The 22,634-nt window shown below is 36.2% G+C and overlaps 2 protein-coding genes across 2 annotated transcripts in view; one reads left to right on the top strand and one right to left on the bottom strand.

The window, feature by feature from the left end:
- The window catches only part of KMO (kynurenine 3-monooxygenase), a 55,761-nt gene extending 42,328 nt beyond the window's left edge, over positions 1-13,433 (top strand). Inside the window, 6 exon segments of the mRNA XM_024740489.1 lie at positions 6,626-6,683; positions 8,867-8,949; positions 10,140-10,241; positions 10,332-10,391; positions 11,895-12,032; positions 12,035-13,433. Of these exon segments, the coding sequence (XP_024596257.1) occupies positions 6,626-6,683; positions 8,867-8,949; positions 10,140-10,241; positions 10,332-10,391; positions 11,895-12,032; positions 12,035-12,097 (504 nt within the window). The 3' untranslated portion in view covers positions 12,098-13,433.
- A 613-nt stretch (positions 13,434-14,046) lies between these two features.
- OPN3 (opsin 3) overlaps positions 14,047-22,634 on the bottom strand; it is a 54,277-nt gene continuing 45,689 nt past the window's right edge. Inside the window, 3 exon segments of the mRNA XM_024740466.1 lie at positions 14,047-14,307; positions 15,271-15,403; positions 15,405-15,520. Coding sequence (XP_024596234.1) covers positions 14,047-14,307; positions 15,271-15,403; positions 15,405-15,520 — 510 coding nt within the window.

Genomic DNA, 22,634 nt, shown 5'->3' with positions numbered 1-22,634 from the left:
GGCAGAGATTGTCATCACACTCAGCAGAAACCCACCACCCTCGGGGCTTCTACTCCAGGCCCTGGGAGCCTCAAACCCTACCCCATAGGGCAGTGACTGCCACTGAGTCTAGGAGAAGCCCTGGCTGCACCTGGATCTGGCTCTAGCCCCTCTGAATCCAGCCCTATTTCCCACCAAAGTGGTGGCTGCCAGCATACCCTAGGGGAAAGTGTGGCCCATGCTCACTTCAGATGCAGCTCTCCCACCAAAGCCAGTGGACACATGCAGACTGAATAGGATATCATAAGACATGCCTTCAAGACCAGGACAGGTAACTTTCACATAATTTCATAGAGACAAACATAGAAAGTTAAACAAAATGAGAAAATGGAGGAATATGTTTCAAACAAAAGAACAAAGTAAAACCCTTGAAAAATACCCTAATGAAATAGAGATAAATAATTAACCTAATAAAGGGTTAGAAGCGATGGTCATAAAGATGCTCACCAAACTTGGGAGTAGAATGAAAGCACTCATTGAAAACTTCAACAGAGATTTAGAAAATATGAGAAAAAACCAATCAGAGCTAAAGAATATAATAACTGAAATGAAAAATACACTAGGGGGGGGCTTCCCTGGTGGCGCAGTGGTTGGGAATCTGCCTGCCAATGCAGGGGACACGGGTTCGAACCCTGGTCTGGGAAGATCCCACATGCCGCGGAGCAACTAGGCCCGTGAGCCACAACTACTGAGCCTGCGCGTCTGGAGCCTGTGCTCCGCAACGGGAGAGGCCGCAACAGTGAGAGAGAGGCCTGCGCACCGCGATGAAGAGTGGCCCCCGCTCGCCGTAACTGGAGAAAGCCCTCGCACAGAAACGAAGACCCAACACAGACAAAAATAAATAAATAAATTTATAAAAAAAAAAAAAAAAAAAAAAAATACACTAGGGGGATTCAACAGCAGATTAGGTGATATAGAAGAATGCATATGTGATCTGAAAGAAGGAATAGTGGAAATCACAAAATCAGAACAGCAAAAAGAAAAACAAATTCTTAAAAATGAGACCTCTGAGACAATCAAACATACTAACATTCACATTATAGGGATCTCAGGATAAGAAGAGAGAGACAGAGGTAGAAAATGTATTTGATGAAATTGTGGCTGAAAACTTCCCTAACCTGAAGAAGGAAACAGATATCCAGGTACAGGAAACAAAAAGAGTTCCAAACAAGATGAACCCCAAAATACCCACACCAAGACAATGAAAATGGCAAAATTAAAGAAAGAATTTTAAAGGCAGCAAGAACAAAACAAAGAATCACAAACAAGGGAACGCCCATAGGCAATCATATTAGCTGATTTTTCAGCAGCAGCTTTGCAGTCCAGAAGGGAATGGAATGATATGTTTAAAGTGCTGAAAGGAAAAAACCTACAACTAAGAATACTTTACCCAGCAAGGTTATTGTTCAGAATTGAAGGAGAGATAGTTTCCCAGACAAGCAAAAAGTAAAAGAGTTCATCATTACTAAATCGACCTTACAAGAAATGTTAAAGTGTCTTCTTTAAGTAAAAAAGAAAAGGCTGTAACAAGAAATAAGAAAAATAAGAAGGGAAAAATCCCACTGGTAAAGGCAAATATATGGTAAGAGCTGTGGATCAACCACTTAAATAAGCTAGAACAAAGGTTAAAAGACAAAAACTGTAAAATCAAGTATAATTACAATAAACAGTTAAAGGATAGGCCTGAAAATGTAAAATATGACATAAAAAACACAAACCATGGGGGAGGAGTAAAAAAAGTAGGTCTTTTAGAATGTTTTTGAACTTAAATGTCTATCAGTTTAAAACAAGTAGGTATAGTTTAGGTCAACATATATGAACTCCATGGTAACCACAAATCAAAAACCTAGAATAGATACACAAAATTTAGAAAGATAGGAACACAAACATAACACTAAAGAAAAACATCAAACCACAAAAGAAGAGACTAAAAGAAAAAGAAAAGAACAAAGAAGAACTACCAGAAAAAAAATAATAAAATGGCAATAAGTACATACCTATTAATAACCACATTAAATGTCATTGGATTAAATGCTCCAGTCAAAAGACATAGGGTGGCTGACTGGATTAAAAAATAAGATCCATCTCTCTGCTGCCTACAAGAAACTCACTTCAGAGCTAAATACACACACACAGATTGAAAGTGAAGGGATGGAAAAAGATATTCCATGCAAATAGAAACAAAAGGAAAGCTGGGTAGCAATACTCATATCAGACAAATTAAATTTTGAAACAAAGTCTATAATAAAAGAAAAAGAAGGACATTATATAATGATAAAGGGGTCAATACAGGAAGAGGATATAAAAACTGTAAACATATATGCATCGAATATAGGAGTACTTAAATATATAAAGTGAATATTGACAGACATAAAGGGAGAAATTGACAGTAATACAATAATAGTAGAGGACTTTAACACTCCACTTGCCTTAATGGATAAATCATCCAGACAGAAAATCTAAAAGGAAACAGTGGCCTTAAATGACACATTAGACCAGGTGGACTTAATTGTTATTTACAGGATGGCAAAAGCAGTTTTAAAAGGGAAGTTTATAGCATTTCAGGCCTACCTCAAGAAAATAGAAAAGTCTCAAGTAAACAACCTATCTTATCTGAAGAAATTAGAAAAAGAAGAAAAAACAAGGCCCAAAGTCAGCAGAAGGAAGGAAATAATAAAGATCAGAGTGGAAATAAATAAAATAGAGAACCCCCTCAAAAAAAAAATAGAAAAGATCAATGAAATCAAGGGCTGGTTTTTTAAAAAGATAAACAAAAAACAGATAAACCTTTACCCAGGCTCACTAAGAAAAAAAGAGAGAGGATCCAAATAAACAAAATAATAAATGAAAGAGGAGAAAATATAACCATTATCACAGAAACACAAACAATCATAGGAGAATACTATGAATATGCCAACAAACTGGACAACCTGAGAGAAACAGATAGATTTCTAGAAACATACAATCTTCCAAGACTGAATCAGGAGGAAATAGATTATCTGAACTGACTGATTATTAGTATTGAAACTAAGTTAATAATCAAAAACACTCAACAAACAAAACCAGGACTAATAACTTCCCAGATGTATTCTACCAAACATTTTCCAAAAATTGTAGAGGAGGGAACACTCCCAAATTCATTCTGAGTTCAGCATTACCCTGATACTAAAATATACAAAGACACTACAAAAAAATAAAAGAATATTACAGACAATTTTTCTGATGAATATAGATATAAAAATTCTCAACAAAATATTAGCAAATAAATTTAACAATAAATTAAAAGAATCATAAACTATGATAAACTGGGATTAATCCCTGCAGTACAAGTATGGTTCAATATCTGCAAATCAACCAGTGTGATAAATCACATTATCAAAACAAAAGATAAAAATCACATGACCATCTCAATAGATGTAGAAAAGGCATTTGACAAAATTCAACATCCATTCTGATTAAAAACCCTGAACAAAATTTGTACAGAGGGGACATATCTCAACATAATAAAGGTCATTTATGACAAACCCACAGATAACATCATACTCAGCAGTGAAAAGCTGAAAGCTTTTTCTCTAAGATCAGGAACAAGATAAGGATGTCCACTCTCATCATTTCTATTTAATATAGTACTGGAGGTCCTAGTCATAGCAATCAGACAAGTAAAAGAGGTAAAAGCCATCCAAATTGGAAAGGAAGAAGTAAAACTGTCACTATTTGCTGATGACATATATAGAAAACCCTAAAGTCTTCACCAAAAAAATATTAGAACTAATAAATGAATTCAGTAAAGTGGCAGGATGCAAGATTAATATACAGAAACCGGTTGCTTTTCTATGAACTAATAATGAAATATTAGAAAGTGAAAGCAAGAAAACAATATTAGAATTGCACCAAAAATAATAAAACACATAGAAATAAATTTAACCAAGGAGGTGAAAGACTTATACTCTGAAAACTATAAGACATTGATAAAGATAATTAAAGATGATAAAAATAAATGGAAAGATATCCTGTATTCATAGATTGGAAGAATTAATATTGTTAAAATGTCCATACTACTCAAAGCAATCTACAAACTTAATGCAATTCTTATCAAAATATTCACGACAGTTTTCACAGAACTAGAAAAAAATCCTAAAATTTGTAAGGAACTACAAAAGACCCTCAGTAGACAAAGCAATCTTGAGAAAAGAGAACAAAGCTGGAGGTATCATGGACCCTAAATTCAAACTATGCTACAAAGTTATAATCATCAAAACAGTATGGTAATGACACAAAAACAGACACATAGGTCAATGGAACACCGAACCCAGAAATAAACCCATGCAGATATGGTCAGTTAGTCTACAGCCAAGGAGGCAAAAATATACAATGGGGAAAAGACAGTCTCTTCAATAAGTGGTATTGGGAAAACTGGACAGCTACATGTAAAAGAATGAAATTAGAATATTTTCTCCTATTATACCCAAAAATACACTCAAAATGGATTAAAGATTTAAGTGTAGGATATGAAACCATAAAACTATTAGAAGAAAAGAAATGCTTTCACATAGGTCTTAGTAATACTTTTTTGGATCTGTCTCCTCAAGCAAAAGAAACAAAAGCAAAACAAACAAGTGAAACCTAATCAAACTTAAAAGTTTTGCACAGTGTAGGAAACCATCAACAAAAGGAAAAGGCAACCTACTGAATGGGAGATCTTTGCAAATGTAATGTCTCATAAGGGGTTAATATCAAAAATATATAAAAACTCATGGAACTCAATGTCAAGAAAACAAACAACCCAATTTAAAAAATGGGCAGAAGACCGGAATAAGCATTTTTCCAAAGAAGACATACAGATGGCCAACAGGCATATGAAAAGATGCTCAACATCACTAATCATCAAGGAAGTACAAATCAAAACCACCGTGAGATATCATCTCATAGTTGTCAGAATGGCTATCATCAAAAAGACAACAAAGAACAAGTGTTGTCAAGGATGTGGAGAAAAGGGAATTCTAGTAGTGTTGGTGGGAATGTAAATTGGTTCAGCCACTAAGGAAAACAGTATGGAGGTTCCTCAAAAAATTAAAAATAGAACTACCATATGGTCCAGAAATTCCACTCATGGTATGTATACAAAGAAAATTAAAATGCTAATTTGAAAAGATATATACACCCCATGTTCATATCAGCATTATTTACAATAGCCAAGATATGGAAGCAACCTAACTGTCCATTAACAATGGATGGATAAAGAAGTGCTATGTATATACAACAGAATATTACTCAACCATAAAAAAGAACAAAATTTTGCCATTTGCAACAACGTGGATGGACCTGGATGGTATTATGGTTAGTGAAATAAGTCAGACAAAGAAAGACAAATACTGTACGTTTTCACTTATATGTGGAATCTAAAAAATAAAGCAAATGAACGAATATAACAAAGCAGAAACAGACTCACAGATATAGAGAACAAACTAGTGGTTACCAGTGGGTAGAAGGGTAGGGGGAGGGGCAAGATAGAGGAAGGGGATTAAGAGGTACAAACTATGAGGCATAAAATAAATAAGATGCAAGGATGTAATATACAGCACAGAATATATAGTCTATATTTTATAATACCTTTATATGGAGTATAATCTATAAAAATATCAAATCACTATGTTGTATACCTGAAATAAATATAATATTGTAAGTCAACTGTACTTAAATTTTTAAAAAAGTAAGGAAACATCAATTTTAGCATAGTGGATAATTAGAACTCCCTGGTTCAAAGTCTGGCTTCATGATTTATTAGAATATGTTCTCATGCAACTAACTTATCTCTACTTCCTTATCTGTAAAATTCGGATTTTAATATACCTATCTCATAGGAATTCTCCAGGAATAAATGAATTAATTAAATAAAGAATTTAAGAGTGTTATCTCATCTCTATATGGTATCTCTCATTTCTAAATTCCTATAGCATTAACAGCCTATATAATTGACAAATTTATTTGCTTCAGGTATGATATGTATAATTGATATAGAAATATTTTATTTCTTAACCTTTACATATTTTTATATTGTCTTAAAACTATAGTTTGAATTCCTAGGATGCAGGGAAACATAGCTTTTTATTTTCTTCTCCCTACTTCATTTAGCATAGTACCTTACTAATTTTGTAGATTTGTTGATTGGAAATTTGCTTTAATCTTGGCTTATAGAAAGTAAGTTAATATGAAAGTTCTATCCTGTCATTAAATTGCTCTAAATGTGAATCTTAAAGCCCTGAAGAGTTTAAATATTATTCTAATGCTCATGGTAGAACAATATAATTATTTTTGCTTCTTGAAGAAGCAATGGATTTGTCAAAATTACAAGTAATTTAAAATTTTGATCATATTCTAAATTATATATATATATATATATGAGTAAATCGGGCAAAGATAAAACCATCAAACATGCAGTCAATTCTCTTTTTAATCAGAATTCAATGCTAAGCTGTTATGTGCTGGTTGAGAGTAAACATCCTGTGAATTATACTCACCAATGAAAAGTCTATTCAAAATTGCTAAGAAGTATTTATTATTTACAGTTTATTTTTTCTTGTTTTAGGGATTTGAAGACTGCTTGGTATTTGATGAATTAATGGATAAATTCAATAACGACCTTAGTAAGTAAAATTTCTCAACGGGACACAGACTAGCCTTGCTGATTAATTGTATACCTATTTCTGATCCTGGAAGATTACAAACCATGATGCATATTTCCTGTTCAGGATTATAAATTTTTCTATTAACAGTCTATGCCACTGTTGTTGCCCATATCAGACAAGGAACACCCAGAGAGGAAAAAATAGTTTATTTAAAGTTTTACATGGAGGTCTATGCATCGATCAATACAAAGATAAAAGTTCCGAGCACCAAAGTTTGGCAGAGATATACTCCTTTCCCTCCCTCTCAGCCTAGTTAACCTCCATGCCTATAATCCCTACAGCATGCCCTCAGAAACACTTTTAGAAGCTCCAGAATTTTCTTGCTTTTTGCCTTATCAAAGCTTGCATCTGATACTTCCATTTGCCTTTTGATTAAAATTAATTCCAGAAATATATTAATTTTACAAGTATTGAAGTTTTAAACTTTATGTATAATTCTGAAAGTAAGTTAAATTAAGCGTACATAACTTTCACCTGTAAAAGAAATTGCAAATAATAGCCTGAGAACTGGATAACTTTTATTGCTTCTCAGCATTACATGTCCTCAAAGGTCACCTCTGAATTTAAACCTGTTTCAGGTAAGGGATAGACTTAAAGAACCAGCTTTGAATCTACACCCAGATTCCAGTCTTGACTTGCTGACTTATTAGCCCTTTGACCTTGAACAAGTCACTTTATCTTTTTAAAGTCTCAGATATTTTTTCCATCAATAAAATGGGGATAATACCACTTCAGAGAGTTGTGAAGGTTAAATCAAATAATTTGTGGAAAGCTTTTTTTAAAAAAAAGCCTAACCCACAGATTACAAACTAGTGGTTGCCAGTGGGTAAAAGGGTAGGGGGAGGGGCAAGATAGAGGAAGGGGATTAAGAGTTACAAACTATGAGGTATAAAATAAATAAGCTACAAGGATATATTGTACAACACAGGGAATATAGCCAATATTTTATAATAACTATAAATGGAGTATAACCTTTAAAAATTGTGAATCACTATGTTGTACACCCATAACTCATATAATATTGTACATCAACTATACATCAAGAAAAAAAAAGCCTGGAACAAAGTAAGTTCACAGTGACGATTTTTTTTATAGTGTTATAGGGAGTCAGTGAACACTGTGCTGTCTGAATCTGAAGAGATTATAGATTCCAGGGTAAATTTCTTCTGGTTTTCTTCCTTTCTCTCCCAGTTATCTCACTCAGATGCTCAGGATCCAGAAGTATTTTGTTTCCTCCCTTCTTAGCCCTTGTGTGATTGGTTAGCATGTAATGACAATGGTGGAGACAGATGGAGGGCTCATATAACAGAACATACTGTCAATACTGGTTTTAGTTACAAGAGAATAAAGATAGAACAAAAATTATCACAATAATAGCTAACATCACTGAACATGTAATATGTGTTAGGTATCTTGCTGATTTTTATCACATTATCTCATGAAAAACATGGGGCATAGGTACTATTCTTGTCCCTATTTTACAACTGAGGAAATTTAAGCTTAGAGATGGTTAAGTAACTTGCCCAAAGTCAAGTAGCTAGAATTGGTGAAGCTGGGACTTGCACCCATGTTCTCTGACTTTAGAAATGGCTTCCTCAGAACTAGAGTTGTTTGGCCCTGTGAAGTTATATTAGTTAGTTATTAATTTATCAAATATTTATTCAGTGTTTACCATATACCAGGTTAAGTTTTCAAACATGAATATAACATGAGTCCTGCCTCTGGGAGATAACAGAGTATGTTTAAGCTAATAAGGTGGCTTAGGTAAAATGAAACAAATGTATATGGTGTAGCAAAGAAGAACAAAAAGGAGAGTAGCAAATTCTAAGGATTTGGGGTCATTTACAGTCATTTATATGAACTGCTTTCCATGTGTGAAATAAAAATAATGATTCACTAATCTAGTATATATTATAAAAACTTTATCATAAGTTTTATTAAATCATAGGTAATGGGAAATGTCCCTGTGTTATTGCTCAGTATTCATAGATTGTTGGTCATACAGTCTTGTTGTCCAGAGTTTTAAAAGGTTAGTAGAGACCACTGATAGAGAATACACCATTTCATTTGAACTGTGTAGAGTCAAGCACATTGTTTACAGACTGTTTTGGAAAAGATATATTATTTAACTTGGTTTCTAGGTATGTGCCTTCCTGAATTCTCAAGATTAAGAATTCCAGATGACCATGCAATTTCAGACCTATCCATGTACAATTACATAGAGGCAAGTGAGAATGTTTGGTTCTATTCAATGAGATCATGCACTGACATTCTAATAAACATTCTTTGCTTTAATGTTTCTTTGATCCCCGTCTCATGCATGCTGCATAAGAATAGGTGCCAAGAGAAAACATGCACACACACACACACACAGAGCATTCCTTACACATAGCTGAACTTTGACTATAAAGACAGTGATAATGACCCACACACCTCACCTCCATCTACATTTCAGGGACATTTAGGAGGTAACAAAAAAGACAAAATGTCTGGTTTCAATATCTGATAATTCATAGACTCAAGGCTTAGACATTTAGTAGAGGTACTAATATGCTATTTTAATGAAAAATTATTTTTGATATGAGTTAACATATTTGGAAAATTTAAGAGACATTAAATAACCTTTCCATTCTTAACATTATAAGCTGCAAACTTAAATTAGCACTGAATATCCTTTGGGGTTTTTTGCACTGAAAGAAATATGTAATACCAAAGAAATTCATAGTCAGTAGATTACTACTCAGAAGAAAAACACAATTCCATTTTAAGCCAGTCACATGAAAAGCTCACAGTAAATGGTTGTGGTTATAGTTTTTAAATAAACAAATGAAAAAATTTACAAGATAAAAATTTTAAAAAGAGTATAGTTGTTTTCCATCTCTCCTGAAGACAGAAAGAAATAAAATAGAATTCAACTCAAGCAGAATTGTTTCATATGTGGTGAAGGAAGTTCTATAAGATACTGGAAGTCTCACTGATGTATTTTGCCTTGTCTTTGAAAACAAGACAAGTACGACGTAATGTTTATCCTGAATATGGAGTATATCAAGACAGGCCTAGTCTTAAACAGATCTCTTCTTGCCATAAATAATGTTCCAAACTGACCAGGAAGTAACAGAAATTAGTCAAGTCTTTGGGCTCACAGACTACTCACAGATCCATACAAACAGAATCTTACTGAAATAGAGTTGGCCCCCATGCAAAATAGAGTTCTCTAACAGGTTTTGCATAATTGCTCTACCTTTTCAAGTTATTGTTCTCTGACATTGACTGAAAAGGATTGGAAATAAGAATTTATTTGACTACCTTCAGTCTGGCTTTGTGGTGAATGGGAATAAAGAGGGATAAAGTTGCAGAAAACAATTAAAGGTACTTTGTTCAAGGTATTCTTTGAGACTCCTTACATTATTGCAGATGCGAGCACACGTCAACTCAAGGTGGTTCCTCTTCCAAAAGAACATAGAGAGATTTCTTCATGCTATTATGCCATCTACTTTTATCCCTCTTTACACCATGGTAAGGTCTGGATTTAAGACTTTTCCTCATTTTAATCTTCTGTTTAGCCGTTAAAGAATACACAAGAATACTTTTTAAACTTTCTTACAGGTCACCTTTTCCAGAATAAGATACCATGAGGCAGTGCTGCGCTGGCATTGGCAAAAAAAGGTTGGAACAGATTATACTTATTTTTAATCTGATGTGTTGAGGTTCACAGTGTTATGGTTATGTTTACCTCAGGCAAATATGGAAATAATGTGACAGACACTAGGTGTTTGCCTTTCAAATTAAAAAATGTCCTGGATACACAGGTGGCAGAATGCCTAATGAACAAAATTACAAAAAGAGGCAATCCCTGAGGAGAAGAAATTCAAAAAAGAAATTGATGCTAATATTTCTAAACTTTCTACTTTATTTTATCAATGCGACCTTTTATTTAGCAATTGACTTTTGCTTCATGCAATACTCCTATGGGTTTAATTTACAAAACTGGACAGAAGCAAATGACTTATAAAACACAGTCTAATTCCAGTGTAATGCTATTCCACATTAATTTTGGGCAGTTGACTCACAGATGCCATTAAATGGAGATTCAGATTCCTGATCTTCCACTGTGGAAACTTTACAACTTCACTCACTAAACAAATAGTATGTAAACATTGAGCTGGGCATAGTGATGAACATAAAGCAGCCCCTACCCTTTGCATAGCTCAGAGACTAGTGGGGGAAATGGACATCTGCAGCGAAGAGACACTGCCCTGGTGGGGAATGGACATGGGCATAGGGAGGGGGGCGCGGAGGTTGAAGAAACCTCTCACACATTCAGAATGGGAATGGCAAGTATTTCAGTGGACATGGAAGAAGCACATATGTGTGAAAATGGCTAGAGGTGGAGCTGCAACAGTAAGTAGGACCTGAAACATCTTGAATATTATTTTGAGGGAAACAGGAAGACAAAGGCAGCTCATAGTCTCAGGTGTGGATTTTAGAAAGATTTAGAGGCTAGATTGGAATGAATAAAGATTTATTCATACAGAGGTGAATAAAATAAGGTCCCTGCCCTCAAGGAACTAAAAGTCCAAAGGGGAAAGAGACAGTGACGGGCAGTTAGAATGCAGGACAATAAGTGCAGTGAAAGAGACCAGGATGATACGAGAGTGCACACAACCCAGACTAGACTGAGCCTCAGCTCGTGCGGTTGATAGACTGTAGGTGGTGAGGGTGCATGTTTAAGTCTTTGAATGTGTGTCTTCCAAGTCACAGAGGCCAATGAACCCATCACTCTTCTCAGGGACACTTTGTGCAGGGTCTGAGCAATGACTGAATCATGTGTGGCTTCTTTCAAGACAGAGTTAACAGTTCTTTTTTTTTTCAACTGTGAATTTTTTTTATGGCTGGACAAAGGCTAACTGTTAAGAATTCTTTGTACAGACACATAGATTCAGGAGTTTCTGGGAAGAGAGAGAGGAGGGAGAGAGGGAGGCAGGAAGCTCCAAATTCTTGACCTTGCCAGATATTTCAGGACTTCACCTAGTGGTCATGCAATTACATCACTGTTTCAGTTTAAAGAACAAAGAGGAAATTGTATAAAACGTCATTTAAAAATGAAGTCTACTTGAAAGATTTTAATCACTGCACAAATAAAGTGAAAGTTCTTGCTCTTTTTTACAGGTGATAAACAAAGGACTCTTTTTCTTTGGAACACTGATAGCTGTCAGTGGTACTTACCTACTTATGCGTTCCAAGTCACTGAGACCCCTGGACTACTTGAGAAGACCATGGGACTGGGTCACTTACTTCCAGAATACAGGGCATGTCTCCCTGTAAACTCCCTGGAGTCACTAGAACAAATTCCCAATGTCATTAGCAAGTGATAAAAAGATCCTGAAGTAGCAAATATTAGATTTCTCTGTAACCAAAACAGGATTAAAATCATGTTTCCATCATCATATTTAATTCACGAATAGAAGATATTTATCAGCTTATAGTTAAATTCAATGTAGAATTTCTCTGTGAGCTCACTGAAATTATTGAAAATATAACCCACCACTTTAAGTAAAACTCAGCTTCCCCACAGCACTATGCTTAGGTCAGATCATTCTAAATATAAAAGTGCAGTGACTAAGATCTCTTTCACTTCTCAAAAAGTAAGGCCCTAGAGACCTCAATGAAGTCACTGATCACCCTTTTCTTTAAAGGACATAATAGAAGTCATGATAGGGTTGACTTAACACCTGGGACTAAAACTCGCAATTTGCCTAATATATTAACTGCACTTTTCATTACCTGGATGGAACTTACCTAAGCACAGTGCTCAGATTTTCTTGCTAAAACTAGAAGGGTAAATGAGGGATTGGGGGACTTTCGAGAGAGTTCAAAATGAATTGATTTTATTTCTCAGTCTTCAAAAGGCAATATTACCTTCTAAGGATTTTTTTAAAAGGCTATTAAAGCCACACTAAGTGAAGGATAGGAAGAGCTTTATTTATAAACTAAATATCTATATACATAAAAGAGTGGAAAGGAAACAAGGGGAGACAATTTTCATAGAAATATGAAGCCATATTTTACTCCGTTTCAGAAGCAATTTACTAACATTCTTGAACTATATGCTGCAAAACTAGCAACAAACTTGATGTTTAAATGATCATTTAGTGAAACTTTTTTCTTGCTTCTTCCTTCTTCAAAAGGCCAACTGAATCATTTAGAAGTCTTTCAAATGTGATTAATTATGAAGATGCAACACTAGTAGAACAGTCATGTAAGAAATAAAAATTAAGAAATAAAATGATTCACTTTCTTGCCTATATTGTCAAGGAAACTCTTGAGTCCTAATAATCCATGTTTAAACTAAATAATGACTCATGGAAAAATGGTCTCTTCACTAACACTGACCACTATTTATCCAGTGTATTGATTGAAGATCAATAAAGATTATATATTTTTATTTAATATTCACATTTTGTGAATACAGTTTTACACTTATTTTCATCCCTCTTCAAATGTAGGTTTGTTTGGTTTTTGCTGGAACTCCTTTTCTAAATCTATCAATAGAATTCTTGGCAAAATTGTGGGAAATTACTAGAAGGAGGGGCTAAGCCTGCCATGTTCATATTAGAAATGAAATAGATGGAGACACCTATTAACATCAGCTTCACCATGTACATCATCTGCTAATGTATGATTACCAATAAACCTTGACCACCTTGACATTCTATTTTCTTTCCTCTGTTTCTTTTTAATGGTATCTTCTAGAGCTTGCTCAGTAGCACATTGGTCTGAAGCTCCTCTTTATCATATTATACATAGAGCAATAGTCTTTTGTTTCACATAAAGTTAAGGAATTCTTTTTCATCCTAAGAATTGTCTCTTTGATAAATTTGATTGAGCAACCATTTGACATGACACTGAATAGGACCCAACACTACAAAAAATTAAAGATTTTCTAGCTATTTCACACAAGTATATGAGACAAAGTTATTTTAAGATCTAAGTATTTTTGAGAAATATGTTATGTGCCTTGGAAAATACAGTCTTTTAAAAATATATATTTGAAGTGAAAACTTCTAATATGTTAGAAGTTGATGGTGCCCGCTGCCCACCTTGTGCAAGTGGTTTTTCATTATACAGAGCACCCGCTGAATTAAAAGAATTTGTCTTGCTCAGTTACTCCTTGAGGCCAGAGAGCAATTCAGATTTCCTGTTGGACCACAAAAGTTCTGTTGATATTACATAGAATGGGGATTCCAAAACAGTTCTTTTAATGGTAGTCTAAAAGTGGCATCTGATTTAAAGCCCCATCTTTCATTACCATTATTCTTTCCTATAAAGGACAAACTTGGATTACATCGACCTATGACCCACTGGTTCTGTCACCATCAACTGATAGTGATTCATCATTAGTGATGACAAAAATGATGGAAGAAGAGATAAAAGTCACTTTTTTCTTTGGTCTGTCCCTATCTTTCTGTGGCATCACAATGAGTTGGATTTGCATTTCACTCCCAACTGCTGGTAGGTCTTTAGCTGGTCACTGGCATCTCTGCAGTCGGAAACATAGGAGCTGCAAAAGGGCTCTTCGAAACTGGGCAGGGAGGAAATAAAGTTGAATATTAAGTAAAAGTTTGGATTGACATTCAAGAAAATTAGGTAAATTTAATTTGGGTTGTTCTTTTTTATTTGTTAGCTGATGTAGAGTTAGGTGGTAATGCTCAGATCTACTTAAGCCTGGAGTTTAACGTCTTTTATTTATTATAATTCTTATTAACTTTACCACATAGGTCTCTTTCAATACCTTATAATAGCCATAGATTCAAGTTGCATGAATCTTCCATGCAGGCAGCTAGATGTGTTTCCTTAAGGGATTTTGAACATTAATTCATTCCATAAATATTCAATGAGCCCCTATGAGGTGAGGCAATTTGTGCTAAAATCTGGGGATATTGTGGGCAGCAGAGACAGACAAGGCCCTTCCTGGTAGAGTTTACAGCTTGGTGTACTCACTAATGTTCCTTTAATTAGGTTAAGATTTTTTTTTTTTTTGGATCAAGATTACAAATCAGTTGGTGAAAATATACAACAGCAAACCAGGTTCAAATCCGGGCACCAACACGTCCTGAAGCAAACAACTTCTTTTACTTCTCTGAACCTATCTCATAATCCATAAATAAGATACTATTAGTGCCTATTTCACGGAGTTTTGTAAAGATAATTGATACAATCTGCATAGTGCAGTAAGAATTTTAAATAAATTATTAACTTTGATTGTAATTATTATTATTAAACATAAAATGTTTTCTGATGTATTAAATACTGATTTTAATACAATTTTACCTAACAAGTGCAAATCTCCATTGGTAGGTCTTAGAATTGTTATTATTTTCTCTGGGAATATTCTACATTTCTTCTTAAACCCTCTACTTTCCTATAAAATGCTTGATTTAGGTTTTTATCATTGAAGCTGCTATGAATAATCTCTATAAAAGTATTATATTTTCCAACAACCCCACCAACATGGTGAAAATGATCAGTTAATTACAAAGCTTACCTTTCTGATCATGAAGATATAGATAACTGGATTATACACAGTGCTTGATTTAGCAAAGAGATATCAAACAGTAGATATTATTGTAGGAGTGAACAGGTGTCCATAACCATTAAACACCAAGAAACAAGTCACAAGGCATCCAAAAGATCAGAAAGGCAAATATCATGAAAAAGCACATTTTGGCCAGTTTCTTTTCATATCTTAAAATCTTGAACGTTTGAATTGTCTGAAGATCTTCAACAAAACGGAGCTGCAGAAAGGAGAAGGAAAATAAAGGGGTGAAAATGAAAAAATCATTTTTGTTTGTTGTTTTCATAATAAATATTCAGGCACCATTCTTGGCCCCACCTTAATGGAAAGAGAACTGAATAGGACCTTGGGAGGCTGGCATCTGATCCAGGACCTGCAGCTGGGCCCAGCCCTTAAACTCTCTGGGCCTCAGTCTCCTCACCTTAACATAATATATTGAACTAAATAGCCTCTTAGATCCTTCAAAGGTTTTTAATGTTTTCTAATTGGCTTAAAGAAGAAGAAAATGAACTCTTTTGCCTAGATCTTCAAGTCGCTAAAAGACAGCCTGAAAGAGCCATGATAGTGACTTCCCTGGTGGTCCAGTGGTTAAGAATCCACCTTCCAATGCAGGGGACATGAGTTTGATCCCTGATTGGGGAACTAAGATCCCTCATGCCACCGGGCAACTAAGCCCTCACACTGCAACTGCTGAGTCTGTGTGCTGTAGAGCCCAAGCACCACAACTAGAGAGAGGCTGCATACCACAATGAAATATTCTCCATGCTGCAATGAAGATTCCATGTGCCACAACTAAGACCCAACACAGCCAAATAAATAAATATATAAAAAGAGTCACGATAAATTGGAAAAAAATTCTCCATAATCCTAGAATCTCTTTTATCCAGAGCATAATCCTCAAATTCTCAAACCAGGCAGCAAATGTGATGTCAGTAGTTCTACATGTTAAAGCCTACAGCTGGTCTTGATGAAAACTTAATTCCTAAATAAATTCTTCCTGGAAACTACTGTGACTTCCACTTTACAGCTAATGACTATAGAGTTTTGATGAGCAATTTGCTTGGGTTTGTTTCATCAGTGGCTCAGCTGCAGAGGATAGAGCGCAGTAAAGCCCAGATAGCCCATTTTCTCTAAAATCAGCATTTTAGAGAACTTTTTACTCCTAGTTTTACTCCTAGTTTGTCCCCACTAACAGTATTTAGGCATAATGGCCTATAGTCTGAAGGTTCTTTGACTTTCTCAGATAAAAAACTCTTTAGAAGTATAACAGGGAATAAGAAATCTGACTTCATATTAGATCTGTTTCTTTTACTTTAACCTTTGTATTCTACTGCTTTTGCTACAAGTTAATCACTAAAGGGATGCTGCCAATAGCTGAAAATATACATAATGGTCCATATCCAGAACCCTGCTCCCATGCCTGAATGTTAAACCAAAATACCTTTGTTCTGCTCACAACATCCTGATGCAGCCCACCTGTCAAATGGCTGCAGGAAAGAAGAAATTAACACATCCTTTCCCAGAGTCTGGCTGAAATCAGGAAATAATTGCAACAACTTATGGCCTTTTAACTTTACCTCCTCACCTCCCCACTCTTTGTTCTATAAAATAAACTAGCATCCAGACCCCAGAAACAAGATGGTTCTCTAGGACATTAGTCTGCCATCTTCTCAGACTCCTGGCTTTCCAAATAAAGCCATTAATTCCTTGCCCCAAAGCCTTGTCTCCCAATTTATTGGCCTGTCATGTGGCTGGCAGAACAATCTTGGACTTGGTAACAGAAGTTCCTCCTATTATTGTGATAAACGTGTTATTAAGAAGAGGGAGAGAATATTCCTGTACATCAAAAGTATGTTCGTTCCCACGTGCTGCGGATCGGCTGGACCCATTAGCCATGGCCGCTGAGCCTGCGCGTCCAGAGCCTGTGCTCCGCAACGAGAGAGGCCGCAACAGTGAGAGGCCCGTGTACTGCAAAAAAAAAAAAAAAGTATATTTGTAAATTAAATGGATATTTCTGACATCTTAAGAAGCTAATTTTGCTACAAAAATACAAATGCTTTATATATTGATATAAGAAAAGGTATCTGGCATACCACTGATACTTAATATATAATTTTAACCTGGGAAATTTATTGCATTTCAACAAACTATAAGTGTTCCTTTTATTTCTAGCATCATCATAAAAGTTAAGGAAAATTTTTCTGAAGAAATCTGTTAAAACATGTGCTTATAGTATTTAAAAATATATTTGAATTGATATATCTAAATCACTGATGTCATCTAAACTTTATTTAAGAAACTATATTCTTATTAAATTATGTATTCATATTGACAGAGAATAGAAGAAAACATAGATAATTAAAATGGTTGATTATTTTTCTAGAGTAGAGGAAATGTGTGTATGGTAGTGAGTGTTAAATTTCTGGTGCTATTATTATCTGTGTGTGCTATTCTATTTTAAAAGAAACTATTTTATTTAAAGTGATAGGATATTATTCTATTTTCAAAACAGGATTTTGGTGGCGGGAGGATTTTTCCCTAGAGATTTTAAGAAGGTTGTGGGGCTTCCCTGGTGGCGCAGTGGTTGAGAGTCCGCCTGCCGATGCAGGGGACACGGGTTCGTGCCCCGGTCCAGGAAGATCCCACATGCTGCAGAGCGGCTGGGCCCATGAGCCATGGCCGCTGAGCCTGCGCATCTGGAGCCTGTGCTCCGCAACGGGAGAGGCCACAGCAGTGAGAGGCCCGCATAACGCAAAAAAAAAAAAACAAAAAAAAACAAACAAAAAAAGAAGGTTGTGGAGTTCTAGTAAAAACTTTAGATGTGGAATTAAAAGATCTGGGTTCATATTCCAGATTCACCACTTTTGCTCCCTGTGTGATGTTGAGCAATTCAATGACCTTCTCTAAGAGTAACAATTAAAGGAGGTTAAAATGTGTAACTTATTAAACAGAAGTTGAGTCCCAGTTCCACACGTATGACTTTGTGGGATTGTTTTTGAGATTATGTATTTATATTTGAATTATATTTGAAACAACCATACTTATTAATATGTACTTTTATGATAATATAGGATATTAGGAATCATGATTTATGACTCCTTGGAGTTTCAATTAACTAGTAATACACCACATGTCAATGATCTGTGCCTCAAGTCCCCACTATCTAGGGCCCAACAATTTTATCTGTACCACTTTCTGGGCAATGTCAGTCCCCATAATTTCTCACCACTTATCAAAGCAGAGAATTCATTTATCATTCTGGAATTACATGCATACTGGAGAAATTAATTGAAGAAAATATTGGTTTATGCTTTCCTAGTTCCTCTGGTATAAGGAAAAGATCTGACTAAAGTTTCAGATTATTTGGGTTTGCATATGTGACGTTTCCATGATTATTTTTCATTTATCTGTCTTTGGCTTCTTTGTTTCATCACTCTCTATTCCTTTACTCTGCTCATTCAACATTTTCCAAATAAAGAGCTCTACTTTATGTCTTGCCCCCTTTTATCCAATCATTTGAGGATATTTTTCAGAATTGTTATGAATAAAGCAAAAGTATTGATACATACACAAATTTGTCCTAAAGGAGGAACAACTTAAGACAAATTCCCCAGAATTACCAACGCCTAGTGCTTGGTGATTCAGACACCTGTAGGTTTTTCAAAGACTTTACTGTGAGTCCTTCTCAAGGGAGTAGCTATGTCTCTATTGCTATTACAAATAACCTCTCTGGATAAGGAAATAGAAGCAATTCCTTGCACCAAGCTTTGTGTTGAGTTTATAGCACAGTCAGTAGTCAAATCTCTTTGTACTTTCACCACTCCCCTTTCCTAAGCCCTCTGTAAATTTTTTCCAAAAATAGTCACTGGTCCCTATTGCATGTAGGTACTGTTCCAGCTATAGGTGAAAAAATAAATAAGAGTGGGTCTCTTCTCTTGAGGAATTCACTATTTGGTGAGGGTGACAAGCACCATTTCCATAGGTGATAACATACCATGAGGGAGGTGACTGGAGAGGGCTATGGGAATACGCAGTAGGGGTAACAAATTCAGAGGTAGATAAGAGCAAACAGATCCTGATCTCAGCCTTCTGAGGTGAGGAGGAGTTTAGACAAGGAGGAGAGACAGAATGTTCCAGGGTTAAGGCAAAGAGGTAAAAGAACATGTCAATTTCTGGGGACAAGAAATACTGTAGTTGACTGAAGCTTGAGGTGGCAAGAGGGAGGGAATGTAAAAAAATGAGACTGGACAGGCAGATGAGAGATGGCCACACAGGACCTCATGGTCAGCTCAGGGACCTTACTTTTAATCATGAAGGCAATAGAACCCTTAAAGGATTTTAGGCTGAGTAGTGACATAAGAAAATTTTCATTTGAGGACAATTAATCTGGTGGCAGTATGAAGAGAATGGATTAGAGGAAGGCAAGAATAAAGAAAGGAAAACTAAGATCCTTTTGAATTGAGTCTGGCAGGCAAAAAAATTGAGAGGACAAAATAGATATATGGAAATATATTTGAGGTTCGATAGATAAAAATTGATAATTGTTTGGGTGTGAGGGAGACATGGATGAAGAATAGTCAAAGATTACCCCTTAGTTTCTGGTTTAGGTAGATAAGAGTGATGACCATTCACTAAGAAAGGGAATGGAGGAGTAGAGACTTGGGGGGAAAGATGACCAATTCATCTTCACGCATGTTGAATTTGACAAGTCTGTGGACTATCCACACGAAGGTATTCAATAGGCAATTGACTATGAGGATCTGATAGAGGTCATAAGAACAACCTGGATCAGAAGTAGAGATTTCAAAGTCACCATGCTATTGTTAGAAGGAAAATACTGCCAATATATGAGATTGCCCATGTCTATTGTGTAGTATTGAGACAGGCTGGGACCCGGGACCCGGGACCCTTTGCTGCAGTGCTTGCACCTGGACACATGTCTCCTCAAGCAACAAAATACAAAGAAACTGTAAGGGACTAAAATTAACTGCATGCATGTGCAGTTGGGGCAAATTATGGACAATGAGATACAAAAAGACCAAAAACCCAACTGCTACTTCTGAAAAGCCTGGAGCAAAAGCAGGGTGTCAAGAGCAAAAGCGTGCCCCCTGCACACAACACCACCAAAGGGGTGGGCAAACCACCTAAGCCACCCCTTTGGCCCGTCTCTGGGCCCACTCCTACCCTCACCCCATATAAAGAACCAGCTGACCCCGCCTCAAGGAGCGAGCAAGGGAACTTGTTACTTGTTTTTGCTCCTCCCTGCTGTAGCAGGGACCCCAATAAAGCCTTGCTTGAATTTCTTGTCTGACCTCTTATCAATTTCTATTGATTAAGGAAGGCCAAGAACCCTGGTCAGTGACAGGATGAGATGAGAGCTAAGCATAGAATGCTGGGGAGGCCCAAAGAAAAGAAGCCTGTGAAGGAGACATGAGACGATGGGGCCCAGAGAGTCAGCAACAAAGATAAAAGAGAATGGGGTCCTAGAAACACTGAGAGCAGAAACTCACAATTAAGTAGGAGCTGTCAACAATGCCACAAGTCTCAATGCCACAGATGCCAGAAAAAAAAGAGACTGAAGTTTGTCCATTGGCTCTAACATTTGGGAGATCATCAATGACCTTAATGAGGCTGTTTCTGTGAGAGTGTGGTAGAAGGAATCACCAATTTGCAATGGGTTAAGGAATAAATATGTGAATTTACTAAACTACAGACTCTCTGAGGCAGTGGCTATATCTTATTCACTGTGTATCCTTAGAGATTAGTAATTGCCTTTGTTTGGACTTCCATAACAAAATACTGAGTGGCTTAAACAATAGAAACTTATTTCTCACAGACTTGGAGACTGAGACGTCTAAGATCAAGGTGCCAGTAAGGTAGGTTTCATTGTGAGGCCTTTTTTCTTGGCTTGTAGATAGCCAAATTCTCTCCATGTTCTCCTATCAGTGGAGAGAGAGAGTGAGAGCTCTGCTCTCTCTTTCTCTTCTTATAAGGGTGCTAATCCCATCATGAGGGCCCCACCTTCGTGATTCCATTCTCATATATCCCTAATTACCTACCAAAGGCCCCATCTCCTATACCATCACATTGAGTGTTGGGGAGACAACAAATATTCAGCCCATAACAGTAAATAATTGGTACATTTTAGATGCTCAATAAATATTGGTCAAATGAATGCTTATTGAGTGACGATGTAGCACCAAAAGCCACCAATGTTTCTTTGAGTTAGCAGTGATGTGGAGAGCAATAAAGTGATAACTAGAGGGAGTTGAGAGTATATTTTGCTTTTGAATTAAATTAGCATGGTTGTATGCTACAGATAAACAGCCAGTACTGAGGGAGAGATTGAATATATGAGTAAAAGAGAAAATTATTACTTGAGAGAGGTCCCTGAGGCAGAGAATGGGATGGGGAAGAAAACAAGAATCTAGGATCAGTTTGGTCCTGAGAGACCTCTCCCATTCCCTTGCAACTGAAGAGAGGGATATAAAAATGAGTGGGGGCATTTGACACCACTGGGGCTCCTGTGATCTAAGTAGTGAGACCACCTCTGTGCCTGGTCCTCACAGGGACAGACCCAAGGGCTCCAAGGCAGCCTCAGGACCAGACTCCTGTGGGTGGACCACACACAGAGGTGGGGATAAAACCAAAGCTGGACGGGGTGACTAAGGAAGAAGATCAAAAATTTTTCCATCAGCTGTGCAAGCTGCAGATTAAATACCCATGATCAGCTAGGTAGACCCTGCATCTATGGAATATCTGAGTAGACAGTGAGTGTTCCGACAAGTGAAAACGGTCTAGCTCTTGTAGCTGTGGACTTTTGGGGTAAGCACATGCAAGAATTGGGCCAGATCAGAGTCTGAGTAGTCCCCACAGGGCCCACAGCAGGTCCAGAGACCAGCCCAGAGGCACAGGAGAGCCTCTTCGGGAGGTGGGGGTGGGTGTGGCTCATGGCATGTGCAAGGACACAGCGGAGACCCCAGGGAAACATAATTATTGCTATTAATTTTATTATGTTTCGAGTTGTTAAGTTGTTGGTTCTAGTTTTTTTTTTTTTTTGGATTTTCTTTGTTTATTTGGTGGTGGAGTTTTAGGTTTTTTTTCTTTTTTTAATTTAGTCTCTTGAGATCTCCATGTTTCATAACATATTTTTAAAATTTTCTTTATACATTTCTATTTTTACTTTGCTTTTCTGTGGTTCTGTGTTCTTTTCCCTTATTTTTTCTTTTTTCTTCAGTATATATATGTATATATATATTTTAAATATTTCCATTTCTTCTTTGCTTTTCTGTTGTCCTGTGATTTTTCCCTTTTTATTTCATTTTATTATTTTT

The sequence above is a fragment of the Neophocaena asiaeorientalis genome, unplaced genomic scaffold (assembly GCF_003031525.2).
Source record: "Neophocaena asiaeorientalis asiaeorientalis breed wild unplaced genomic scaffold, Neophocaena_asiaeorientalis_V1.1 scaffold291, whole genome shotgun sequence".
NCBI classification, from domain to species: domain Eukaryota; kingdom Metazoa; phylum Chordata; class Mammalia; order Artiodactyla; family Phocoenidae; genus Neophocaena; species Neophocaena asiaeorientalis.
Note: the sequence above shows the minus strand (reverse complement) of the source record. Positions and strands in the feature narration are given on the sequence as shown.